General features: G+C 38.7%; 1 protein-coding gene, 2 long non-coding RNA genes and 2 pseudogenes across 4 annotated transcripts; 3 read left to right on the top strand and 2 right to left on the bottom strand.

The window, feature by feature from the left end:
- Positions 1-161: 161 nt before the first annotated feature.
- LOC103409046 (uncharacterized) lies at positions 162-10616 on the top strand (annotated as a pseudogene).
- LOC103435479 (uncharacterized) overlaps positions 174-23392 on the top strand; it is a 48870-nt pseudogene continuing 25651 nt past the window's right edge.
- On the top strand, positions 10688-14871 carry LOC103409095 (G-type lectin S-receptor-like serine/threonine-protein kinase At4g27290). 2 transcript variants are annotated; one of them, XM_070821214.1, is made up of 8 exons: positions 11243-11799; positions 11890-12687; positions 12959-13114; positions 13209-13339; positions 13488-13698; positions 13802-14039; positions 14154-14304; positions 14394-14871. In XM_070821214.1, the coding sequence occupies exons 1-8, from the start codon at positions 11367-11369 to the stop codon at positions 14694-14696; spliced, it is 2421 nt and encodes an 806-aa protein (XP_070677315.1). In that variant the 5' UTR covers positions 11243-11366; the 3' UTR covers positions 14697-14871. The 2 variants fall into 2 exon arrangements, with proteins under 2 accessions (XP_028958659.1, XP_070677315.1); XM_029102826.2 differs by having other exon boundaries at positions 10688-12687.
- LOC139196302 (uncharacterized) lies at positions 18039-19079 on the bottom strand. Its single transcript, XR_011581120.1, has 2 exons — positions 19029-19079; positions 18039-18280 (listed from the first exon to the last, which is right to left on the bottom strand). It is a non-coding gene; the product is annotated as an uncharacterized lncRNA (long non-coding RNA).
- Positions 19754-22615, bottom strand: LOC139195962 (uncharacterized). The gene is made up of 4 exons (XR_011581046.1): positions 22287-22615; positions 21815-22149; positions 20181-20293; positions 19754-19858 (listed from the first exon to the last, which is right to left on the bottom strand). It is a non-coding gene; the product is annotated as an uncharacterized lncRNA (long non-coding RNA).

The following is a 23392-nucleotide window of genomic DNA, read 5'->3' as shown; positions in this document are numbered from 1 at the left end:
ATGAGAAGCGGAAAGACATGTCCAAGTAGAAGAAATTTTTCAATATGACTGGCATACGGGATATGGCTTACGACAACTTCTGTGTTCGGTCACTACCAAATCCAAAATTTTCATCTCATCACCAAGTTTTGGTTGCCGCAAGTAAAATCCACCATGAAAGTGTAACTGTTAAAAAAAATTGAAAAAAGGCACTGTGTTGTGTGTTCCTCTCCTCTCTCCCTTTTGTAAAGCCCTAATCTTCCCCTGAATTTAACTTTCTTCTGGGTTGGCTGGCGTCTGCAACATTTTCTACCAATGAAGGTCAGTTCTCTCTCTCTCTCTCTCTCTCTGTTTGTTTTGAGAATTGGGAATTTCCCGTGTATTTATTAGATTAAGTAAAGGAAACAAATTGTTCCAGTTTTTTTCCACGTTTTGGATTGAATTAGTTGATGGGTAACAATTAATGACGCTAAATCTGGATTGCAAATTGTTGCCAATTGGTCTTATGGGCTCTTGTTTGAAAATTGGGGAGAAAAGTAATACAATTTTTGAAACAAACTCAACATTTTAACAGTTGGATAAATCTTAATGGAGACAGTAATCGTTCGTTGCTGCATCGAGTGTGTTTAAGGATTTTTCAATCTTCTGTATGAGCAAAGACTACCCCGTTTGGACAATATACTTGAAAGAAATATGGTTGCAAGGCTGGTTTTGTGTTTGGAAGAGTGTTTCCGGTCGATGCTGTAGCATTTAGTCTTCAACTTGCAGAACTGTTCAGCAATTTTATTTTTTTTGTGTTGAGTTTAGATGACATTGTGGCAGATTTTGGACATCACTTCAATTTCCTGACTAACGAGATTATTAGATCGAAGTTTAGTAAGAAATTTTTTTGTGAAGGACATGAAAGGAGTGCTTAAAGACAGATGGAGAGGTTATTTTCATAATCTTTTCAATGAAGGACATGAAAGGAGTGCTTCTTTAGGGGAGTTAAGTAACTCAGAAGAGTGTAGAAACTACTCTTTTTATCGTCGAATCCGGAAGGAAGAAGTGGTTGTAGCTTTGAAGAAGATGAAGCATAGAAAAGCAATAGGCCCAGACGATATACCAATCGAAGTGTGGAAAGTTTTGGGAGAGACAGGTATAACATGGCTCATTGACCTTTTCAATAGGATTTTGAAAACGAAGAAGATGCCAAATGAGTGGCGAACGAGCACTTTGGTGCCTATCTACAAGAATAAGGGCGACGTACAAAATTGCATGAACTATAGGGGTATTAAGCTAATGAGTCATACAATGAAGCTCTGGGAGAGAGTCATTGAGCATAGATTGAGGCAAGAGACACGGGTTTCGGACAACCAATTCGGGTTCATGCCAGGTCGCTCAACCATGGAGGCAATCTATCTCTTACGAAGATTGATGGAAAGATATAGAGATGGGAAAAAGGATTTACACATGGTCTTTATAGATTTGGAGAAAGCGTATGATAGGGTCCCAAGAGACATTCTTTGGAGGATTTTAGAGAAGAAAGGAGTACGAGTAGCATATATCCAAGCTATAAAGGATATGTATGAAGGAGCAAAGACTGCCGTAAGAACTCATGAAGGACAAACTGAAAGCTTTCCCATAACTGTAGGATTACATCAAGGCTCATCCTTAAGTCCTTACCTTTTTGCGTTGGTAATTGATGAGTTAACAGGACATATTCAAGATGATATTCCTTGGTGTATGCTTTTCGCAGACGATATAGTGTTGATAGATGAAACTCAGGAAGGGGTAAATGCAAAGCTTAACCTTTGGAGAGAAGTGTTGGAATCTAAAGGTCTTCGCCTAAGCCGATCAAAGACAGAATATATGGAGTGCAAGTTCAGTGCAAATGGAGGCCAAAACGAGTTAGGGGTGAGGATCGGAGATCAAGAAATACCAAAGAGCGACCGTTTTCGTTACCTAGGATCTATCTTGCAAAAGAACGGAGAATTAGATGGAGATCTCAACCATAGAATACAAGCTGGATGGATGAAGTGGAAGAGTGCATCCGGCATGCTGTGTGACCGCCGTATGCCACTGAAGCTCAAGGGAAAATTTTATAGGACGGCAATAAGGCCGGCGATGCTGTATGACACAGAATGTTGGGCGGTAAAGCATCAACACGTACACAAAATGGGTGTAGCGGAGATGAGGATGCTTCGTTGGATGTGTGGGCACACGAGAAAGGATAAGATTATGAATGAGGATATCCAGGGTAAAGTAGGAGTAGCCGCAATTGAAGGAAAGATGAGAGAAAATCGGTTACGGTGGTTTGGACATGTGCAAAGAAGGCCTACTGACGCTCCGATTAGAAGATGCGACTATGGGATAGAGGTTCAGGGCCGAAGGGGTAGAGGAAGACCTAGGAAAACTTTGGAAGAGACTCTAAGAAAAGACTTAGAGTACTTGGATCTAACGAAGGACATAACACAAGACCGAGCACAATGACGTTCTAAGATTCATATAGCCGATCCCACTCAATGACTTGGATTTTCCAAGTCTCCAACCGAGAAGTTTTCCTCACTCAGGAAATTAAGGGAACACTACCTCAACCTACATGCTCCACTCACAAAGCTTCAACAAAAGAAAATTCAAAGAACTTAGCGAAGAAGGCTTTGGTGTAATTAACACAATACGTTGAAATGAAGGAAAGCTTATTTATTGATATCCCCGATAAGCTACAAATATGTACATATACATAAGTCAAAATAAACAAACAAGAGGGAGCCTTCACAAAGGTTGCTTAGAAGTCTCAGCAGTCGGTAGAGCCCCAGAAAGAGAAGGCACCGGAGGGGGATCATTCGGAGCCTTAGTACTGGACAGAACCCTAGAAGGAGGAGGCATCAGAGGTTGATCATTTGGAGCTTCATTACGCGGTACAGCCCTAGAAGACGAAGGCAATAAATGCCTTTGGAATAAACCCACAATAGGCATCGTTCTCAAAAATCGAAGAGGCATCGTTCTCCGAATCTCGAGAGCCAGACCCCCAGCATGATTGCTTTCTCAAAAATCGAAGAGGCATCGTTCTCCGAATCTCGAGAGCCAGATCCCCAATAGGATTGCTTGTTCGAAAACCGAAGAGGCAACACTTTCCCAACTTCAAGAGCCGGATCTCCTTGGATAAAGCTGTCTGTAATCTTCACATGCAACATCACCTTTCCAGATACCACAAACCACTTTTTCAAAGTGCTCTGACAGAGTTAAAACATGTGAAGCTGGCAGCTCCCACTACCGTGCTATGACCAAGTAGGGTAAAGGAATAGCATTATTACTTGTTGTTAAGGAGACTCCTATATATGTCGACCTCCATCCCCAACGGACAGGCAGACCTGCAAAAATGCTCAACCCTTCCTCATATATGAGAGGGCACTCCCAACGAAGCCTTTCGAAATATTCAGCTTTCTTTCCCCCCGATAATATCTCTGCAAACAAGCTATACTAGAGCAAGAATATCTCATATCATCAGGGTTAAAAGCAAGAGTATCCCATATCATGCTTTTTCCCTGTCTTTTCCTTTGGCCTTGTTCTTATCTGCAAGACAAGGAGAAAGAGAGCAATCAGTCAGCACTTGGAATCAAGCTTCCAGCCAGGAACTGACTGCCTAGAACCCCTTACCTGATTACTTACCTACCATTGCTCTCGAGTACTCATCTTCAACATCTTATGCTTCCAGGGAAGATACCGCATCTGCCTGAGGAACAGCTAGGGCAAGGGAGAAGGATACAAGGAAGCATGTGGAGACAAGCGAAACAGCACACGTGCCGATACATCCATTACTCTGTCAAAGCAAAAGTATCCCATATCAGCAGGGTCGAACGTACTCTAGATTTGATGGACTTGTTTTGACCCTCAAATTCTTCAGTCGGCCTTATACTCTGGAGGAAACCAGAAAACCCTCCAGCTCAGTTCAAGAATAAGCCTGTGGAAAGTTACTTCTTCAAAAGCAAAAGTATCCCATATCATCTCTTCTCATTTTCTTCTCTTTATCCTTCATGCTGCCTGCAAGATAGGGAGAATGTGAACAATCAGCCGGAGCTCTGATTGCTTACCTTGTCTGTCACCTCTTTTAGCAGATCCTCTAGCTCGGCGACTTGGGGGACTCCTACTACATGGTTTGTATCGCGCTTGACCAAGCCTGAAACTACAAGTAAGCTTCAAGTGAAATTGATACATTACCTTGTGCATCTCCACTAGTTAAAGATACAACCCCTGGATGGAGGAAGAGTACTTCCAGAGAAGATGCCACATCTACCTATGAGACAGATAAGGCAAGTCAAGACGATACCGCACTCCGATACTTAGAAGTTTCGTGATTACGAGATCATTCTCCCACAATATTTCCTAATGTCATTTGTACTAAATCATTCACTTGTACTCACTAAAGGAGAGCTTGAACCTATGTACTTGTGTAAACCCTTCACAATTAATGAGAACTCCTCTATTTCGTGGACGTAGCCAATCTGGGTGAACCACGTACATCTTGTGTTTGCTTTCTTGTCTCTATCCATTTATATACTTATCCACACTAATGACCGGAGCAATCTAGCGAAGATCACAAAAAGCGACCGTTTTCGCTACCTAGGATCTATCGTGCAAGAGAACGGAGAATTAGATGGAGATCTCAACCATAGAATACAAGCTGGATGGATGAAGTGTAAGAGTGCATCCGGCGTGTTGTGTGACCGTCGTAGGCCACTGAAGCTCAAGGGAAAATTTTATAGGACGGCAATAAGGCCAGCGATGTTGTATGGCACAGAATGTTGGGCGGTGAAGCATCAACACGTACACAAAATGGGTGTGGCGGAGATGAGGATGCTTCGTGGGATGTGTGGGCACACGAGAAAGGATAAGATTGGGAATGAGGATATCCGAGGTAAAGTAGGAGTAGACTACGGGACAGAGGTTCAGGGTCGAAGGGGTAGAGGAAGACCTAGGAAAACTTTGGAAGAGACTCTAAGAAAAGACTTAGAGTACTTGGATCTAACGGAGGACATGACACAAAACCGAGCGCAATGGCGTTCTAGGATTCATATAGCCGACCCCACTTAGTGGGAAAAGGCTTTGTTGTTGTTGTTGTTGTTGTTGTTGTTGCTCATACTAGTAATTGGAAAAACTTAGCTTCTAACTTTATCTATACATAGGTCAAATGTCCCCTCGGCATGCAACGTATCATAGATCTTGCATTTCTAGCGTACATATACGATCAATAGTTGAGCAGCTTGACTTTTTTAAGGACCTTAGGAGAGCACTTTTTCAATATAAAATGTTCATATATGTACACACATGTATTTGTACGTATATATTTATGCTTCATATACTTTCTTTCTTTGCAGTACGTAGATGGTTCAGTTTTTGTGGCTTCAACTTAGGGGTCAAGGAGTTCCTAAATTCTCATAAGAAAAAAAAGAGGAGATTCTGATTGATGAATGATTATGCTGTTTTCAGTTTATTAATTTTGAGTTATGTCAGTGTTAACCTGTGCCTCTCTTCAAAATTAGGTAGCAAGTATACCCAAAGGGTTTCATGGCAAGTAATGGCCTGCCATCTCTAGGTCGTGTGAAGCTAACTGATCTGGCACCTGGTGAAGGCCTTCCATCAGATTCTTACAAACTATCTGTTTCGACTTTGTCACAATCACTAGCACTCTATTCTGCTGCCATCATTCAGTTTTCCAGTGAGTGATGGGGCTCTTTTGAGGTCGGGTTTAGATTCGGCTCGCCTCTACTTCCACCAGAAAGCATCATACCCAGCTGCAGATATGGTTAATAACAATGATCCCCGTGACTGGTGCAAGACTTCCGATTATAATGCAGATCCTCAATTGTGGCTAGAAACCTATGATTACAGACCTGGATTCACTCCTTTAGAGCCCGACAACACAATGGAATTTCCTCCAGCAGCTTTACCAGATATATTTTCACTGCTTGCAATGGCAGCTCGAGATATATTGCACGCTATCAGCTTCTATTTGAACTTGAGGAGCTCACCATTTACTGACGTACTTGATAATGTTCCCTTAAGAAACAGGTAAATATCTTCTTCAGTATTATCTGTCTGTTGTCATGCAAGGCCATCATTTCAGGTTACACAACACCATAGTTTTACGACCCAAGAGGATGGCCAGTTGGTTATGTTTTCTGACCATGAGCATCAAGTTGACAAAAGCTTGATATCTCTTGTCAAGTCAGGCAAGGCTGGTCTACACATAAAGGACTTTCAGGGTCGTTGGGTTCTTGTGGACGAAGATCTTGGTCCTCAAGAAGCTATTGTTTACCCTGGACTCACACTCTATCAGGCAACTGCAGGATATGTTAACCCTGCACTGCAGAGAATGGAGACTGCTAATACACAGAGCAACTTGTTTGGGCGATGTTCTTTGGCTTTTAAATTCATGCCTAAATCCATGACCAATCTTAGTTGTTCAGAGATGAGAGCTGCTGGTCATGGGGTTGAAGCTCAGTTCCAGCTTCCAGTAGCGGTTGATGACTTTATGCAGAGATCTCACCCCACCAATCAACTCTTTAACAGACACAGTTTCCAAAGTTCCAATTTCCATGCAGCACAAGATGGTATGCTGCATTTAATCTTCTTTACCAATTGCCTGCTTGTTACATACTGTAAATTGATTTCATGAATGCAATTTTTTTAATGACAGCTTACTTTAATTAGGATTGGTCTTACTGACTGAAGCACATGCACACACCAAAAATAAGTTCAATGTATAAGCTAAATTAAGTCCAACTCTATTGATAGTAATCATCAACTACTTAATAGTTTTCGCATTTCTGCTGTCGTAACAAGGATCCTCAATCTAGTTTTATCTTCTAAAAATTATATCCGTCTCTTGAGTCCTCTTGATATTGGATTGCACGTGTTTATGTGTATCTCTTATGTGAGAAGCTTTTAACAGCAGGTCCTTGGATCGATGAAATGCTGGTACAGGATCTATGAAGCCTTTGTTGAGGAGGAGAAAGAGTGAAAGAACCAAACCTCTGCCACCTTCCAAGAGATTGTGGGTCGAGGCCCAGAGAGTCCAGGAAAGGGTTCAAGACATTGCAGACAAGAAGGGAATCAAGCTGAGGTTCTGCAACCTGAAGAAGTGTGAGAATCACATTCAGACACTTGATAGCCCCTGTGCCAATATAAGAATGGAGATTGGGTGGCCAAACGAGGTGCCATTTGTTCATTCCCATGATCTCCCCGACAAGGCAAAGATCGGTTTCCTTGAAGCCTATGAACTTGGTTGGACAGCTACTCATGATATGGAGTTAAGTCTAACCGAACCTGGACATGCTGGCCAGTCAACACTCGGTTAATTGTAATTGTAAGTCCCATTCTAGCAATCAAGTAAAAAAGTTCGTATGGGTAGCCAACCGAGACACACCACTGATTCATCAGGTCTACTCACGGTCACCATCCCTGGAATTCTTGTCCTTGTTGATACTAACAAGACAAGCGTTTGGTCCTCGAACACACCAACATCTGCGTCGAATCCAGCAGCACAGCTTTCGGATAGTGAATGGGAAGAGAAACAAAGGATTTTCTCATCCAGGCCACAGCCTCAACCTGCTAAGACATGTAAGTGCTAGCTGTCAAGTTGATAATTTTTCGTCGAATTATGCTAGAGGGACTATATTCTGACTGCATTAGCTAATGATATACAGTGTGTGACAGTGACTTCTCTATTAACATCTGGTGACGATAATCTTCCCCTGAATTAACTTTCTTCTGGGTTGGCTGGCTTCTGCAACATTTTCTACCAATAAAGGTCAGTTCTCTCTCTCTCTCTCTCTCTCTCTCTTTCTCTCTCTCTATTTCTGTGTTTGTTTTGAGAATTGGGCATTGCCCGTGTTCTTGAACCATTTCTATATTTATTAGATGGAAGTCGTCGTAGGTCGTACCCAGTGCACAAGGCTCCCGCTTTACGCAGGGTCTGGGACAAATTGTTCCAGTTTTTTTTTCCACTTTTTGAATTGAGTTAGTTGATGGGTAACAATAAATGAAGCTAAAAATCTGGATTGCAAATTGTTGCCAATTGGTCTTATGGGCTCTTGTCACTTATGATTTGCTTGTTTGTAAATTGCGGAGAAAAGTAATGCAATTTTTGAAACAATCCCAACATTTTAACAGTTGCATAAATCTTAATGGAGACAGTAATCGTTCGTCGCTGCATCGAGTGTGTTTAAGGATTTTCAATCTTCTGTATGAGCAAAGACTACCCCGTTTGGACAATATACTTGGAAGAAATATGGTTGCAAGGTTGGTTTAGTGTTTGGACGAGTGTTTCTGGTCGATGCTGTAACATGTAGTCTTCATTTTGCAGAACTTTAAGCAATTTTATTTGAGAATTGGGCATTTCCCGTGTTGACACAAGACGAGAGTGTGAGGAGCTACAACTGGATTAATAGAGCCCAAGTTTGGGAAGTTTTACTAGGAACACCGGCTGATACATGTGACAACTATGGAATATGTGGGCCAAATGGTGCGTGTAATATTGATAACTCCCCGCTATGTGGTTGCTTGGAAGGATTTAGACCAAATTTTCAACAAAAATGGGCCTTTCGGGGTGCAACATATGCCTGTATGAGAATGACTCCACTGAAAACTGCTCCTGCACAGCTTTTGCAAATTTGGATATCAGGGCAGGAGGAAGTGGCTGCTCAAGAACTTTCAATGGAAATGGGCAAGATATATACATAAGATTGGCTGCATCTGAACCAGGTATGGTGGTGTTTATTCTTCTTTATAATTCCTTATTAATTTTCTTCTTTCAAATACTTCATTACCACTTCAAGCAGACAATGCAAAATCCAAAGTGAAGAAAACGAGAATCGTAGTAACCAGTACTGTGTTGTCTGCTGGACTTTTAATCCTGGGCCTAGCCCTCCTCTTACGTTTTCAGAAGAAGAAGCACCAACAAGATGGTAAGCTATTTGAGTTTCTACTCTTCTACCCCTCCGTTTTCTAAGTTCAGTTCCATGGTACACGATTTACTTCACTATGTGCTTTGCAGGAAAACCGAGATCGGACCAAAGGGAAGATCTGGAGTTACCATTATTTGACTTGGGCACTGTGATTTGTGCTACCAATGATTTTTCAAACCACAATAAAGTTGAGGAAGGTGGCTTTGGATCTGTCTATAAGGTGAAATCACAGTCCGCACGACAATTAGCTTGACATTTGAGCATGTCACTTTAGGAGGAGTAACAGATACAGTTAGCTAGTAGTATGAATTTTGATCATGATACGTGCTGATGAATTTCAGGGTACACTGATGGATGGACAAGAAATAGCTGTGAAAAGTCTATCGAAACATTCGAGGCAAGGACTCAACCGGTTAAAGAATGAGGTTACACATATTGCCAAACTTCAGCGCTGGAATCTAGTGAGGCTTCTAGGATGCTGCATCTTATAGATTGGCCTAAGCGTTTTGACATTATTGATGGGATTGCTCAGGAGCTCCTCTATCTTCATCAAGATTCTAGACTCTGAGTAATTCATCAAGATCTCAAAGCCGGCAACATTCTATTAGACGGTGAATTTAACCCCAAAATTTCAGACTTTGGCCTGGCAAGAAGTTTTGGAGGAAATGAAACTACAGCAGCGACAAATAAAGTGGTTGGAACATAGTAAGAAATGTAAAAGTACAATCAGACATTCTATATACCTTGCTTGTAAAGTGTAGGTTTTGACACATTGTTTTGCAGTGGTTACATGTCCCCAGAATATGCGATCGATGGGTTCTACTTGATAAAATCTGACATGTATAGCTTTGGTGTTATGGTGCTTGAGATAGTGAAGGGAAAAGAAACGGAGGATTTTCTCATCCAGACCACAGCCTCAACCTGCATGGACATGTAAGTGTCAGCCGTCAAGTTGATCATTTTTCGTCGAATAATACTAGAGGGACTATATTCTGACTGCATCAGCTAATGAAGTACTACTGTGACAGTGACTTCTCTATTAACAACTGGTGACGACAATTCATGTAAAAAATGGATTCGATTCCACTTAAGATCTAAAATGTGGTTTGTCTAGCATTATTATTTGTTTTTACTTGATTCTCTATACTTCTATTTATTCAGTACGATTGGTGGTTGTGATCTTTTAGGCATGGAATTTATACACAGAAGGCAAGTCCATTGAAATGCTCGATACATGAGTAGGAGACTCCAGTAATCCACATGAAGTTTTGCGGTCAATCCATGTGGGTCTTTTATGCGTGCAGTGAAATCCGGCATAAATGCCAAGCATGCCAGCTGCAGTTCTGATGTTGAGTGGTGAAAGTGCATTGCCTGAACTTGAAAAACCTGGTTTTTATAGTGAAAGGGATCTAGATGACAACAAAGTCGATCCTTGTGCAAACAAGGTTACAACTTTTTCAGCTAATGAAGACACATTTACCCTACTCGAGGCTCGATAGTTCATATTTCATGTTGCTGTTTATTTCATCATAACTTGATCTGATGTCTATTGAAGTGAGTTAAGTTGATCAGATATTTCTCGGGTAATCCTGCTTATACATTTTCTTGCTTTACATATGCTTTGCTCTGATATCAACGGCGACTCGATTGGAGAGGAATTCAATTTGAGTAGATAGTACATTCGAATTACTGTGATTTGGATTCAACAGATTGTTCACTGTATTTCCTAATGTTTACTGCAGTATGGTATGAGCTAATGGTTTTTTTCTTTTGTGCACAACTTAATCAGCAACCAAGAATCAGCAACCAAGAAAATCCGCAGGGAATGGTAGATACAGCGGCATAAGAAATAGAAGTCAGTCGTCCTGGAATCATTCTGAACAAGTCCCGCCAAAATATAACTAGAGAAAATGACAGGGTACCAAATTAATCCATTACATGTGTAACATATTGACTTTGAAATGAAAAAAATTAACGTGATTTGGGAGATAGACACAATGAGCATACAACCAGTTATAGGGAATATTATCGCCCACCGAAGACGCTCTTATTCAAACTTTCTAGATTGGGATTAATCTTGAATTACAAGAATTGAAAAGGAAAGAAAACGATATCGAATACAAGACTAATGCGAAAGAGTACACCAATCAGACATTTAAGTTTCCTTTGAGCCGAGGGAACTGTATATGACCACATATTAATTCGGATATTTTCTACTGGATGAAAACGTCTTAGTTGTCATAGTGAAATATCCGGCTACGACAACATCATTCTTAACTGAATGCGAAGTCTACTTCGGATTGAAGACAACTTTCTCAGTTTCACACTTTGGAGAACAATTTGTCTTCCCACGCACCCGACTATTCAACAATTTTGAACTTGAAAATGATTGGTTGCTTGCACGAAATGGTATCAATGTTATTTCAATAAGGTGTCCAAATGACAGACAAACATTCAAATCACATTACGAAAAATCCGTCAAAAGCTTCGGCTAAGATGTGCTTGCTTCTTTTCTACTCTTCTTTGCTGCTCATCGTCGCAGCAGTATTCTCCACAGCTGATGACGCCACAAGTACATTTCAGTCCATTAGAGACGGTGAGACTGTAGTTTCCACTGGCGGTACGTTTGAGCTAGGATTTTACAAGTATCCTGATGCTTCTAATAGACGGTACGTGGCGATATGGTACAAGCAGATATCTGTTACAACCATTGTATGGATTGCCAACAGAGACAAGCCCCTCGCTGATTTGTCCGGCGTTTTGAAGGTCACCAGCCCCGGAATTCTTGTCCTCAACCACAACATGAGCACAGTTTGGTCCTCCAACACATCGAGAACTGCACAGAATCCAGTGGCACGCCTTTTGGATTCGGGTAATCTTGTCGTGATAGATAGTAGTGATGATGACTCTGAGAACTTTCTGTGGCAAAGTTTTGATTACCCTGGCGATACATTCTTACCAGGAATGGAGATTGGTAGGAACACAGTTACAGGCTTCAATTGCCATCTTAGATCATGGAAAAGTCCTCAGGATCCTTCTCAAGGCAATTATACATATCAACTTGGTCCCAAAGGATATCAAGAAATATTTGTGAGCAACGGTTCGGTCATAAAATTTCGGACTGGACCATGGAATGGAGTCCGGTTCAGTGGAACGCCTCATTTAAATCCAAACCCAATATACACATACGGTTTTGTTTCTGAGCCGGATAAAATGTACTACAGTTACAAGCTTCACAACAGCTCAATCTTTTCGAGGGTGGTGTTAACTTCAGATGGACTTGTGCAGCGCTACACATGGATTGATAGAACCAAAGATTGGTTTCTTTACCTAACAGCCCAGATTGATAACTGTGACAACTATGCATTCTGTGGTGTATATGGTGCATGTAACATTGAAAAGTCCCCGGTTTGTAGCTGTTTGAAAGGATTTACACCAAAGTTTCCGAAAGAATGGGATTTGGTAGATTGGTCTGATGGTTGTGTGAGAAAGACTTCTCTAAATTGCACCGGAGACGTGTTCCAAAAGTACTCGGGTTTGAAATTGCCTAGCACAGAACAATCCTGGTTTAACAGAAGTATGAACCTCAAGGAATGCCAGATGGTGTGCATGAAGAACTGCTCCTGCACGGCTTATACAAATTTGGATATTCGGGATGGAGGAACTGGGTGCTTGCTGTGGTACGGCGGTCTGATTGATATAAGATACTATTCCGAAAACGGGCAAGATATTTATATAAGAATGGCCGCAGCAGAACTAGGTATGTAAAAAACACCTGTTGGTGACTTTGCATTCAGTCATAAATTCATAATCATATGCTCGAAACAAAGTCAAGACATAACGAAGTGAAACATTATACTAATTCTAATAGTTATAACTTCGAATTTTGACACCATAAGCAATATCCTCTTTTAGAATTGTCTCACAAACTAGAAACTATTAGTTGGATGATAGAAATTATACAGTTTTTATTTTTTTTGTTTATTACTTTCCGACTCATAGATTTTCTGTCTTCAAAATATCATTTGTAGATTATGAAGATGATGCAAAGATCAACGCTAAATACTCTGAATCCAATGCAAAGAAAATGAAAATCATAATAAGCACTACTGTGTTGTCTACCGGACTGCTGCTCTTGGGCCTTGCCCTGCTGTTTTTTGTTTGGAAGAAGCAGCACCAAAAAGTTGGTAAGTTGGCCGTACTATTTTGCCCCTCTGCTTTCCAAACTACATAGTTCAGTAGTATAGGGAGTTTTTTTCACCCGTCACTGTGTCTTTACAGGAAAACTGGGACACAACCAAAAGGAGGATTTGGAATTACCGTTATTTGACTTGATGACTATAGTTTCTGCAACCGGTAACTTTTCAATTGAAAACAAACTTGGTGAAGGCGGTTTTGGATCTGTCTTTAAGGTAAAACCAGAGAGTCCTTCATAGTTTTGAAGTTGTAGAAGTTGTATAGTTACATGTACTTGTGGTCAAAATATGGAATGATGGATACAAGTAGTGTGCAAACCACAAAGCATGAATTTTGGTCATAACATATGCTGTTGGATTTCAGGGTACGATGGAAGATGGACAAGAAATCGCTGTGAAAAGGCTTTCAAAAAGTTCTAGACAAGGACTCGACGAGTTCAAGAATGAAGTTACACATATTGCCAAACTTCAACATAGGAATCTAGTGAAGCTTCTTGGATGCTGCATTCAAGAAGACGAGATGATACTGATCTACGAGTTCATGCCTAACAAGAGCTTAGACTTTTTTATTTTCGGTTTGACTACTCAAAAACCTTGCATTTAGTTCGATTAGTTCGCTTATGCTAGCAGCCTAGCACGATGTATTTTTTGACAATTGTGAATTATGATATTTTGCAGATCAAAGAAGAAGGATGTTATTAGACTGGCCGAAGCGCTTTGAAATTATTAATGGGATAGCTCGAGGGCTCCTCTATCTTCATCAAGATTCTAGATTGAGAGTTATTCATAGAGATCTCAAAGCAAGTAACATTTTATTAGGCCGTGAATTTAACCCGAAAATCTCAGACTTTGGCTTGGCTAGAAGCTTCGGAGGAAATGAAACGAAAGCAGAGACGAAGAAAGTGGTTGGAACATAGTAAGTATCCTAAAACACAATTGTATGACTGTTTTTTAAGATTTTTTGAAAACATTAACAGAAAGACTAGATTCTTTGCGTATAAAAATGTTTTTCTGACACATTGGTTTGCAGCGGTTACATGTCCCCAGAATATGCAATTGATGGTTTCTACTCTATAAAGTCCGACGTCTATAGCTTTGGTGTTCTGGTGCTAGAGATAGTGAGTGGGAGCAAAAATAGAGGATTCTCTCATCCAGACCACAAACTCAACCTTCTTGGACATGTGAGCGTGACAGCATCAAATGTCAAGTTAAAAATTCTTATCACTCAACTCTGCTACTTCTACTAAGTAGACTAGTTTTTGTGTTTTAGGCATGGATGCTACACACAGAAGGCAGGCCTCTCGAACTACTTGATACATCGGTAGAGGACTCCATCACTCTGTTTGAAGTTGTAAGAACAATTCATGTGGGTCTTTTGTGCGTGCAGCGGAATCCAGAGGACAGGCCGAGCATGTCAGCTGCAGTTCTAATGTTGAGTGGTGAAGGTGCATTGCCTCAACCTTTGAAACCTGGGTTTTATAGTGAAAGGGATTTGACTGAACTCGAAGCCAGTCATTCTTCTAAAGCATGCTCAGCTAATGAAGTCACTATTTCAGTACTTGAGGCTCGATAATATACGGGAAATGATTTCCGCACACCTATCCCTCGTTGTTTTGTTCCTTGATTTTACTACAACTTCTTCAAGGCAAGAAATAAATGATATGTCGTAATTTATATTTCGTGTTGGTGCATATAACTTCTTAGAATTGAACACAAATATGAGAGATTCCAAGCCTTTACTGTTTTTATTCACGTTTTCTTTGGATTTGAGGTATAGTTCATAACTTCATACAATATTACAGCAACAAAAAGGTTTTAAACTTTGAAAAAAAATATAAACAAGTATATGGATCAAATTTTCCTTCTTTTTTCAGCAAACGGGAGAATTCATAAAAGGAATGCAATACTACTCCAAAAATTGTTTGGATTCAACAGCTACTCAAGGACTTACACATTGTAAGTTCTGATACTCCTTTACTTCACTGTGATAACATTTCTGCCATGGCATTAGCAATGGATCCAGTATTGCACTCCAAGGCCAAGCATATTGAAACTGACTGTTATTTTGTACGTGAAAGAGTTCAACAAGGGACTGTTTTGTTACATTTTGTAGCTTCTACAGATCAGTATGCAGACATTTTCACAAAAGAATTGTGTTCTCTTCTGTTTAATGTTCACTAGAAATTACGCTCACGCGTTGCTGCGGGAACCAGCTGGTTCAGACATAATCAGATGGATAAAACACATTTAAGTTGAATAAATTTAAGACAATTACGAACAAACAGAGAGATACATGAATGAATGAGGCCGGTAAGATAAATTTTTTTGCTTTTGTACACATTTAAGTGAGTTAGCATATAAACAAATTGCAGAATGAGTGAGAAGAAACTGTACGTGTTTGATTAGAAAGAGATGGTTTCCAAAAAAAATTGTTTCCTTAAGAAACAGAAGAAACATATAGTTCACACATATAATATGTGTCCTGCAGTGTAGGCAACTAGTTCAACAGGTAATTTGAAACAGAAAGTGTTATGAACTTGTTCAAGTTGCTAATTTTGGAACCACAACTGTTGAAAGGCAAAAAAAACAGGTGGTCTATTTCCATACGAAACTGAAGAAACAGAACCAAGCTTCAGTTTACACATATTAAACCATGAGGGTCAAGTCTGATTGAAATACATAAGAATATTATGTTTGTACGAGGATCCCTGAACCAAACATTATATGGAAAAGTGTCCAACTTGACTAAAGGATGTTTGTTATAATTTTGGCACTTGATTCCATTGGAACAACATATATAGAAATAAAACAGAATGTCAGATACCCATAACTAAAGGAAATAACAGAGTAATTAAAAAGATTGCAAGAGCACATTAAAAGATTGCAGGAGCCTATTAGAGGATACTCCAACCAGTTTATTTTGCTTTACAAACAGAGGGAGCATATCACATAATAGTGTTCAACCAAACGGAGACACCGTTAACAACATAAAGACACTATTTTTGCAAATTAATGTCAGTACAATATCCTGACTGACAGAGTATGAGCAGGCCCTTTCCATATGCATGGAGAAGGAGATCAGCTACATGCATGAACCTAATTATGTAAAGAACCTATCTTCGAATAATTTGGTTATTGCTCTCTTTCAAGCTGACTTGGCAATCACAGCAAAAAAAAAAAAAAAAAAAAATATCCCAAATCAGTCAAAAAAAAAAAAATTCCAAATTAACCCAACCCATTCCTCTGTCATAATCTTTTGAGTAGTTTTCCTATCTCTATTCCTAAATTTGTCTTCCATGCTCTCTTTCCCATTTTTCCCTCACCCTAATATCCCGCCTGCAAAATCTGAACATTGTGACCTTTCCCTAGCTAGATAGAAATTTTTATCACCCGCCAATCCCATTTCATTCCAAGTCCATCACAAAAATGGGACAACAAACTTATAACAAAAATACAATGTAAAAACCATCCCAAATCAGCAAGAATAAAGCAAAAAGAAAAAAAACACATCATATACCTTTAACACAGCTGCTTGAAAAAACCCCAAAAAAAAAAATTACAAACTCTGAAAGGCTCCGTTTCCTAACTGAAAGAAAAAAAAAAACATATCACCCATCCGCAACAACAAATCGACCAAACACAGAAAACTCAATTAAAACAGCATTTAGAAGCACTATAAACCCAAATTACAAAAAACATCATCGTGATCAATTGTTTGTTTGTGATAACTATCTATTTTTGAAGCTCTCACTAATCAGTCCTTGGCTGTAGACCAAGAAAGACACGATGGGCACACACAATTAGAAGCTCTAGGCAAACTTGAATTCAGGAGACGGTTTCTGATATTAAATTACGCCGGAGGGTGTGCGAAAGTTGGACTGTGGCTTATTTGGTTCTACTTCTGAATTGCTTCTTGATTAAACTGTTTACTTAGTTGCTTTTAGGTGTCTTTACTTATGAATCAATTTTTTTAGAATGAAGTTAGAAGATGTTCTAGCACCAAAGACCATTAGAAGTTGGAAAGATATGTCGATGCAGCGGTTTGAGAACACAGTTTGGGAAACTTTGGGTAGGAAATATGCTCGCAAGGAAAACCGACAATGGGTGAGCATGATTCTCAAAGCTGGCTTATGTTTAAATTAGTGAATCACCATAATCTTTGCTGGTTGGTTTACACTCATGGCCTACTTTTTATTCAAGTTCCTATAAAGAAAATTGGTCTTTTAACATGCTCTTTTCTAAATTTTAAAAAGGATCGTAATTCTGTAAATAAATTCAAATCCCAAATTGAAATTGCAGTGTAACCAAGCCACAGTTTATGACATGGTTTTTTATCCTAGCCATTATTAGACTAACGTGATTTACACCTAGAGACTAATGTGCTTTTTCACATGCCTTTTTCTCTCAAAATTTATAGAAATTTGAAAATGATTATCACAAATTTCAAAACCTGCATTAACCGAAATTAAAAGGAAATGGACACCATGAGTGCTTACAAGATGAGAGAAGGGAAACAAAAAGGAAATGGTGCATTTGAACAGAATGATGACAATTTAAAATTTTAATTATGAAAATGCATAATTTTCATATGTGTTAAATGAATGAGTTATTTTAGGATTACAATGCCAAGCTTTCAGATTTCGAACTTGCGAAAGATGGTCCTAAGGGTGATAAAACTCATGTTTCGACGTGAGTCATGGGAATCTATGGTTATGCAGACCCAGAGTATGTGATGACTGGTGAGTGTGTGCGTGTGTTCTGTAACCATCAGTTCATCATATATCAATATAGCACACTCTAATTCAACCTATCCAATTCAAAGTAGCACATCTCTAATTCAACATATCCAATTCAAATTAGCACATATCCAAATTCCAATTCAATAAACCACATATCCAAATCAATTCAAACTCAATACCTAATATTCAATCACATATCCAATTCAAACTACATGGCTAATATTCAATAACATGTCCAATCTTTTAGCACATTTACAAAACAGATTTAGAACACTATAAAGTCTACTGAGCAGCAGAACCTAAACATCAAAATCCAACACAAAGACAAAGCAGCATACCCGTTTTCTATCTTGTATGCTCTTTTCAGCTGGATCTTCTTAACTCGTTTGAAAACTTGTCCTATGATCTCTGTTGCATCCTGCAAATTTGTTAACTCAACTTAATAAGTTACACTCTATTTTTTTTTTAGCCAAAACCAAGCCGAAAATTGTCAATCCCATAAAAAGGTTGCATTTTTTCACTGTATTTTTCCAGACTTTAATCACAGAGAATCGGTCAAAGCGAGGGAAATTGTGTTGATGTTTCATTTAATCGCCAAATACTGAATAAGGTTCTCAAGAATTTTCAATGAAAAATTGACACAGTTTAAAGGCATTACTCTAAAGATGCTTTGCATGTAATGAAAACCTGACCAAGTTGATTTCAATCACAAATCCAAATGAATGTTAAATAATGAAGCAAAACACTTAAAACGAATAGGGTTTAAGAGGTCTAAAAACTGTGTGCTAAACCTAATCATGAAAGATAGAATGATGCGAGAAAAAAAAATGAAAAAATAGGTAAAAAACTAAGGAGAAGCATGGGATCAATTAAATTCTGGTTCCTGTGTTTTAGGACCAATCCCACCTCAAAAAAGAAGAGTAAATTTGTATTGATACCACAATGATAAAAATGGATAAGTTATATATGTGGATGGTTACAGAGTTATGGGCTGACCTGGTTCATGAAGAAAAATAAGAAAAACTTAAATATTGACAAAAAAGATGAAGTTTTTTTATGTTATAAGTGACCATATCAGTATATATTGAATAAAGGTTTTTTTTAGAAATGCAAAAGGAAAAAATGTTGAAAAAGAAATGAAAAGTTGAGAGTGATCAATGTTATACCTTGAAGACCGCAAATAGACGCAGTTCTTTCAGATTGATTCCAATTTGGCTGTAGGAAAAACATATTCAAATTGTAAACATTTTGCACCAAGGATTGGATACGGAGACACAAATACTGTTTCCAATGAATAAAAGTGAGTGCAAATATAATCGTTTCACATACGATAAGGTAGGGAAAATGACGGTCAACATATTGGGGTCTGATGATCATATGTTAAGACAATCAATAACGGTGATTAATACAAAATTGTAGCTGCTAGTGGTTGAGATTGAAACAGAGAGGTAAAACATACTGATGCTAAATTTGATTTTAAAGGTTGGTAACAATCATGGAACGATGCTGGATATGATTATAGCCCATGACAAAGTTAATTTTATAATTATTTATTGGCTAACATTGCATTCATGGTATAGTTAAAGGCTCTATACGTTTTTAGCACCAATTAAGTTTGGTTCCAATGTGTACAAAATGAAAATAAAATGTTGGGGTTAACATTGAACAGTTTAAAGATTAAACTGGTTAGAACAATTTAAAACCAAAGATGTTGCTTGAGAATACATTAGGCGATCATATTATCCAACGTAAGATTATAAACGAGGACAATGGGTTGCACAAAAGTGAAAGAGAAGCGGATAAAAACGAAAAAAATAGAACAAAAAAGGCAGGTAACAACAAAAGTAACAGAAAACTAACAACGCAAAATACTTGATACATTGAAAACTAAATGTCTAAACGGATTATATACCTTCAATAAACTCCGGTGCTTCTTGAAAGAGAAGAAGAACGAAATCAGACAGCGATATCAACCATCTGATTACAGAGACAAAATCTGCAGGATCACAAAAATAGAATTTAAATGTAGAATTTATCTGTAAATCAAAAACTCCATAAAGAAAAGCAGTAAACAAAAAAATGAGGTGCATCAAGAAAAGAAACCTTACCAAGCTCAAAGCCCTAATGTCTAATCTAAATTAGAGAACACTAACCCAGAAGACAAAGTACTACACATTTCTTAGGAAATTACTTTGTGGTGGAGGCTATATATATAAGTGATAATTTCAGTCACCTGTTGCTGAACTTCCGTTTATCAAAACATAATAAAGTAAAGTACATAGAAAAAGCATCGTTAAATCTTCCTAACTATAAAGTACCTGAACATTTTTTTCACTCACACCAGGGACACCACAGAGTAAAGGAACTAATAGCCCAACTAATTGGTTAATGTCTTGTAAACCTTCCACTTGTTGTTTATATGAGGATATGGCTGCACCAAAAATAAATATAGTTAAAATAAATTCAACCAATATGGCATGGAAACCATGGGAATTAATCATATGAACCGAGTCAATTGACCGAAAAACACAACACAAAACGCATTAAACCATCAAGAAAACAGAACCAAATTGATGTCCAAAGTCTGGGGTAAACAACACACACAGAGACTTGAAGTGGCAGATATTTGAATATGTACACTGTTGGGATGTTTACCAATATTTTAGTACCATTGCAGACAAAGTAATATGCGTTGGGTGAGTGATATACAAGACTTATAAGTTGCTTTATTTGACATTTGCAGATTGAGTCGCTTTATTAGGACCCTCCGGTGTCTCTATGGAATCAATGTATTAATAGCTTATGGAGTCGATTAATCTTTTGAAATCCAAAACGTTAAAAGTTGAATGGTAGACTCATCAACTTCTCAGGAACAGGTGCTCCTGACAATACATTGGAACAAAACATGCTAACTGATCTACAGAACCTGTGTCTGCTGACCAGTGATGGAAACAATCAAATGCAAATAATTTTTTTGGGGGTGATTAATTGTGGCAAAGAGATCCTATAGAGATGGGAGAAAACAACACTGAAATAGGAATCTCAACCCAAATATCATCACAGAAGCAAAATAGAAACGGTGAATCATAAAAAGCTCCTAGAGTCACAATTCTAGAAGAGGAAAACAGAATGCTCGCAACTCAAGCAACAGTATCAATATTGTTCTACTAAATTACACGTTATATGATGAGCATTATTTTTATTGAGATATCTCACATCTCAAAAAGTTCAGAAATTCCAACGAAGGTGACAACCACATTATATAAAGAAGAAACCTAGACCTAATTGAACACACATAAACAAGCTCACTTTAATATCATAAAGATACAACTAAGATATTTCATGCCGACTCAGGCAAACTAAGTAAACGCAATAACAACTCCAGAAAGGTGGAGGCAGGAGCACTAAACACCTGGGAGGTTCTAGATAAACGCAACACAATTATTAGCATCTAATGTCCATATGCTGGATTTGAAATTACATGAATATCACAAATAAACGGAATGGAGAAGAACAAACTTTTGGCAACTCTAATATAGGTAGTTACATCTGGAGTGGAGATGGTTATGTTACTGTTGAAAGTTGAGAAAGATCAGTGACACCATCAATGTTCTCCTCATTGATGTCATACAGACTCAATATCTTGCATGGTAAATCACATGAAGATCCAAATTTCTCAATATTCAAAATCTAAGACTAAACCACAAGAAGTTAAGAATTAGACCAATCAGATAGATCTAGTTCAGGAAAAAAAAATCGAGAAAATACAGGAACAGTGGAGGTGGTGGCAAGTAATCATGCAGATAAGATGAAATAAAACCCTGAAATGCTTCTAACATGGAAGGAACATATACCATCATTCATCATCTCTTCCCAAAAACTACAGATACATTTTAAACCGACAACTATGAATACATATTCAAATTAGGAAAAAGTAGGACGGAAAACATACCCAATAAGTAACAGTGGCATTCTAGCTATTGCCAAATCTCAGATTTATCAACTGAGGAGACAAAACGCAAAATCCCTTTTTAGCTGGGAAAGCCCTAACAAAGCACCACAACTCACCGCAAAACCTAACTGTTAGGGTGTCGTCCAAATTAACAAAAATACAAAATTAAAACTCAAATACAATACCTGAGTTGAATAAAACTCATTTCACTATGATCTGAAGACAGGATGCGCACAAACTGGGTTGGAAATTCGTCGGAAATCCGGCAACAACTTTGAAATCCTAGATGGCAAAGCCGTTGATCTCATCGATTCAATCTGCTACTCCTAAGGACACTCAAGGAACCAAATCCCTAATTACTCAAGCAGCCAAATTCAATAGATCTCAACAAATTAAATGCAAGTAAAATACAAAAAATTATAAAAATCAAATGAAAATAATAAAGTTGCAAAATGAAGTAGCAATAGTATACCTTTTCAAATCGAAGGGATCCATCGGCGCGAGATTACACATCAACTAAAAAAAAAGGAAAGAGAAAGTTAGAGAGAACCAAAGATTTGGGGGTTTTGCTAGAACGGAAGATTTCGAGACAAAAGTAAACGTTGAAGAGGACACCAGCACAACTGAATACAACATAAATCATCCAAAATACAGCGCAACTACATGTATATATTATATTCACAAAAATAAATAAATAAATAAGGAAAAGTGAGAAAAAAAAATTGGCCTCTATTGATAGCACCAGCTAACGTAGGTGAGGTTGGCGGAGAGCTCACTGTAGTGGCACTCGTACCCTTCGAATACGTCGCTCATCTTTCCCTAAGTTTCTCTCTGCATTCAACCCATCACACAATTTCAACAATAATTCAAATACAAAGCCCTAAATCCAACAAATTTGGGAGATTGATTGCGAATTATGATGAAAATTTGAACGATCTGAAATCAATGGAATCGGAAGTAAATACCTATTTTGATCGGAGATTTGAATGTATCGCCAGAGACGACGGCTGAAAAGCAGTGGCAGGTGTTTATTTTTTGTTCTAGGTGGGGATGGTGGCGGCTTGCTGTCGAAGCAATCGAAACGGATCGAACCAGTAATGTGCACGAAAGGAAACCTCTCTCTCTACATATGACCCTTCCTTTCATCGCCAAAATAAGGCATCAAACACCTTGCTTGCTCCTATTCAGTGCCCCCACCCCTCCCTCTCTCTCTGCCTCTGCAAGCCGCCTCTCTCTTTCTGTTTTTGCCTTACCGAATGTCAGACCATCCTCAGTCAATCAAGTCAGTGGAATCCTCACAAAATCCCTCACTCAGTCAGGTCTGGTAACCTCTCTCAACTTCCTCCCTCACCCTCTGCAACACTAGCCCATCCCTCACCCTAATCCCTCAATCCCATCGAACCCAGGCACACCACCACTCTCCCAAACTGAGAATGACCAAATACCCATGCAATTTCTAATCCAGTCCATCAGATTTAGAATGTAGATAGGGTAAAATAGGCATTTGACGTTCAGGGCTTTAACCCATTCAATGGTCACCACCGAAGCCCACTCATTTTGGTCAACAAACAAAATAGT

The sequence above is a fragment of the Malus domestica genome, chromosome 05 (genome assembly GCF_042453785.1).
Source record: "Malus domestica chromosome 05, GDT2T_hap1".
In the NCBI taxonomy this organism is placed as follows: domain Eukaryota; kingdom Viridiplantae; phylum Streptophyta; class Magnoliopsida; order Rosales; family Rosaceae; genus Malus; species Malus domestica.
The sequence above is the reverse complement of the archived record's forward strand: the minus strand, read 5'-3'. Positions and strand labels throughout refer to the sequence as shown.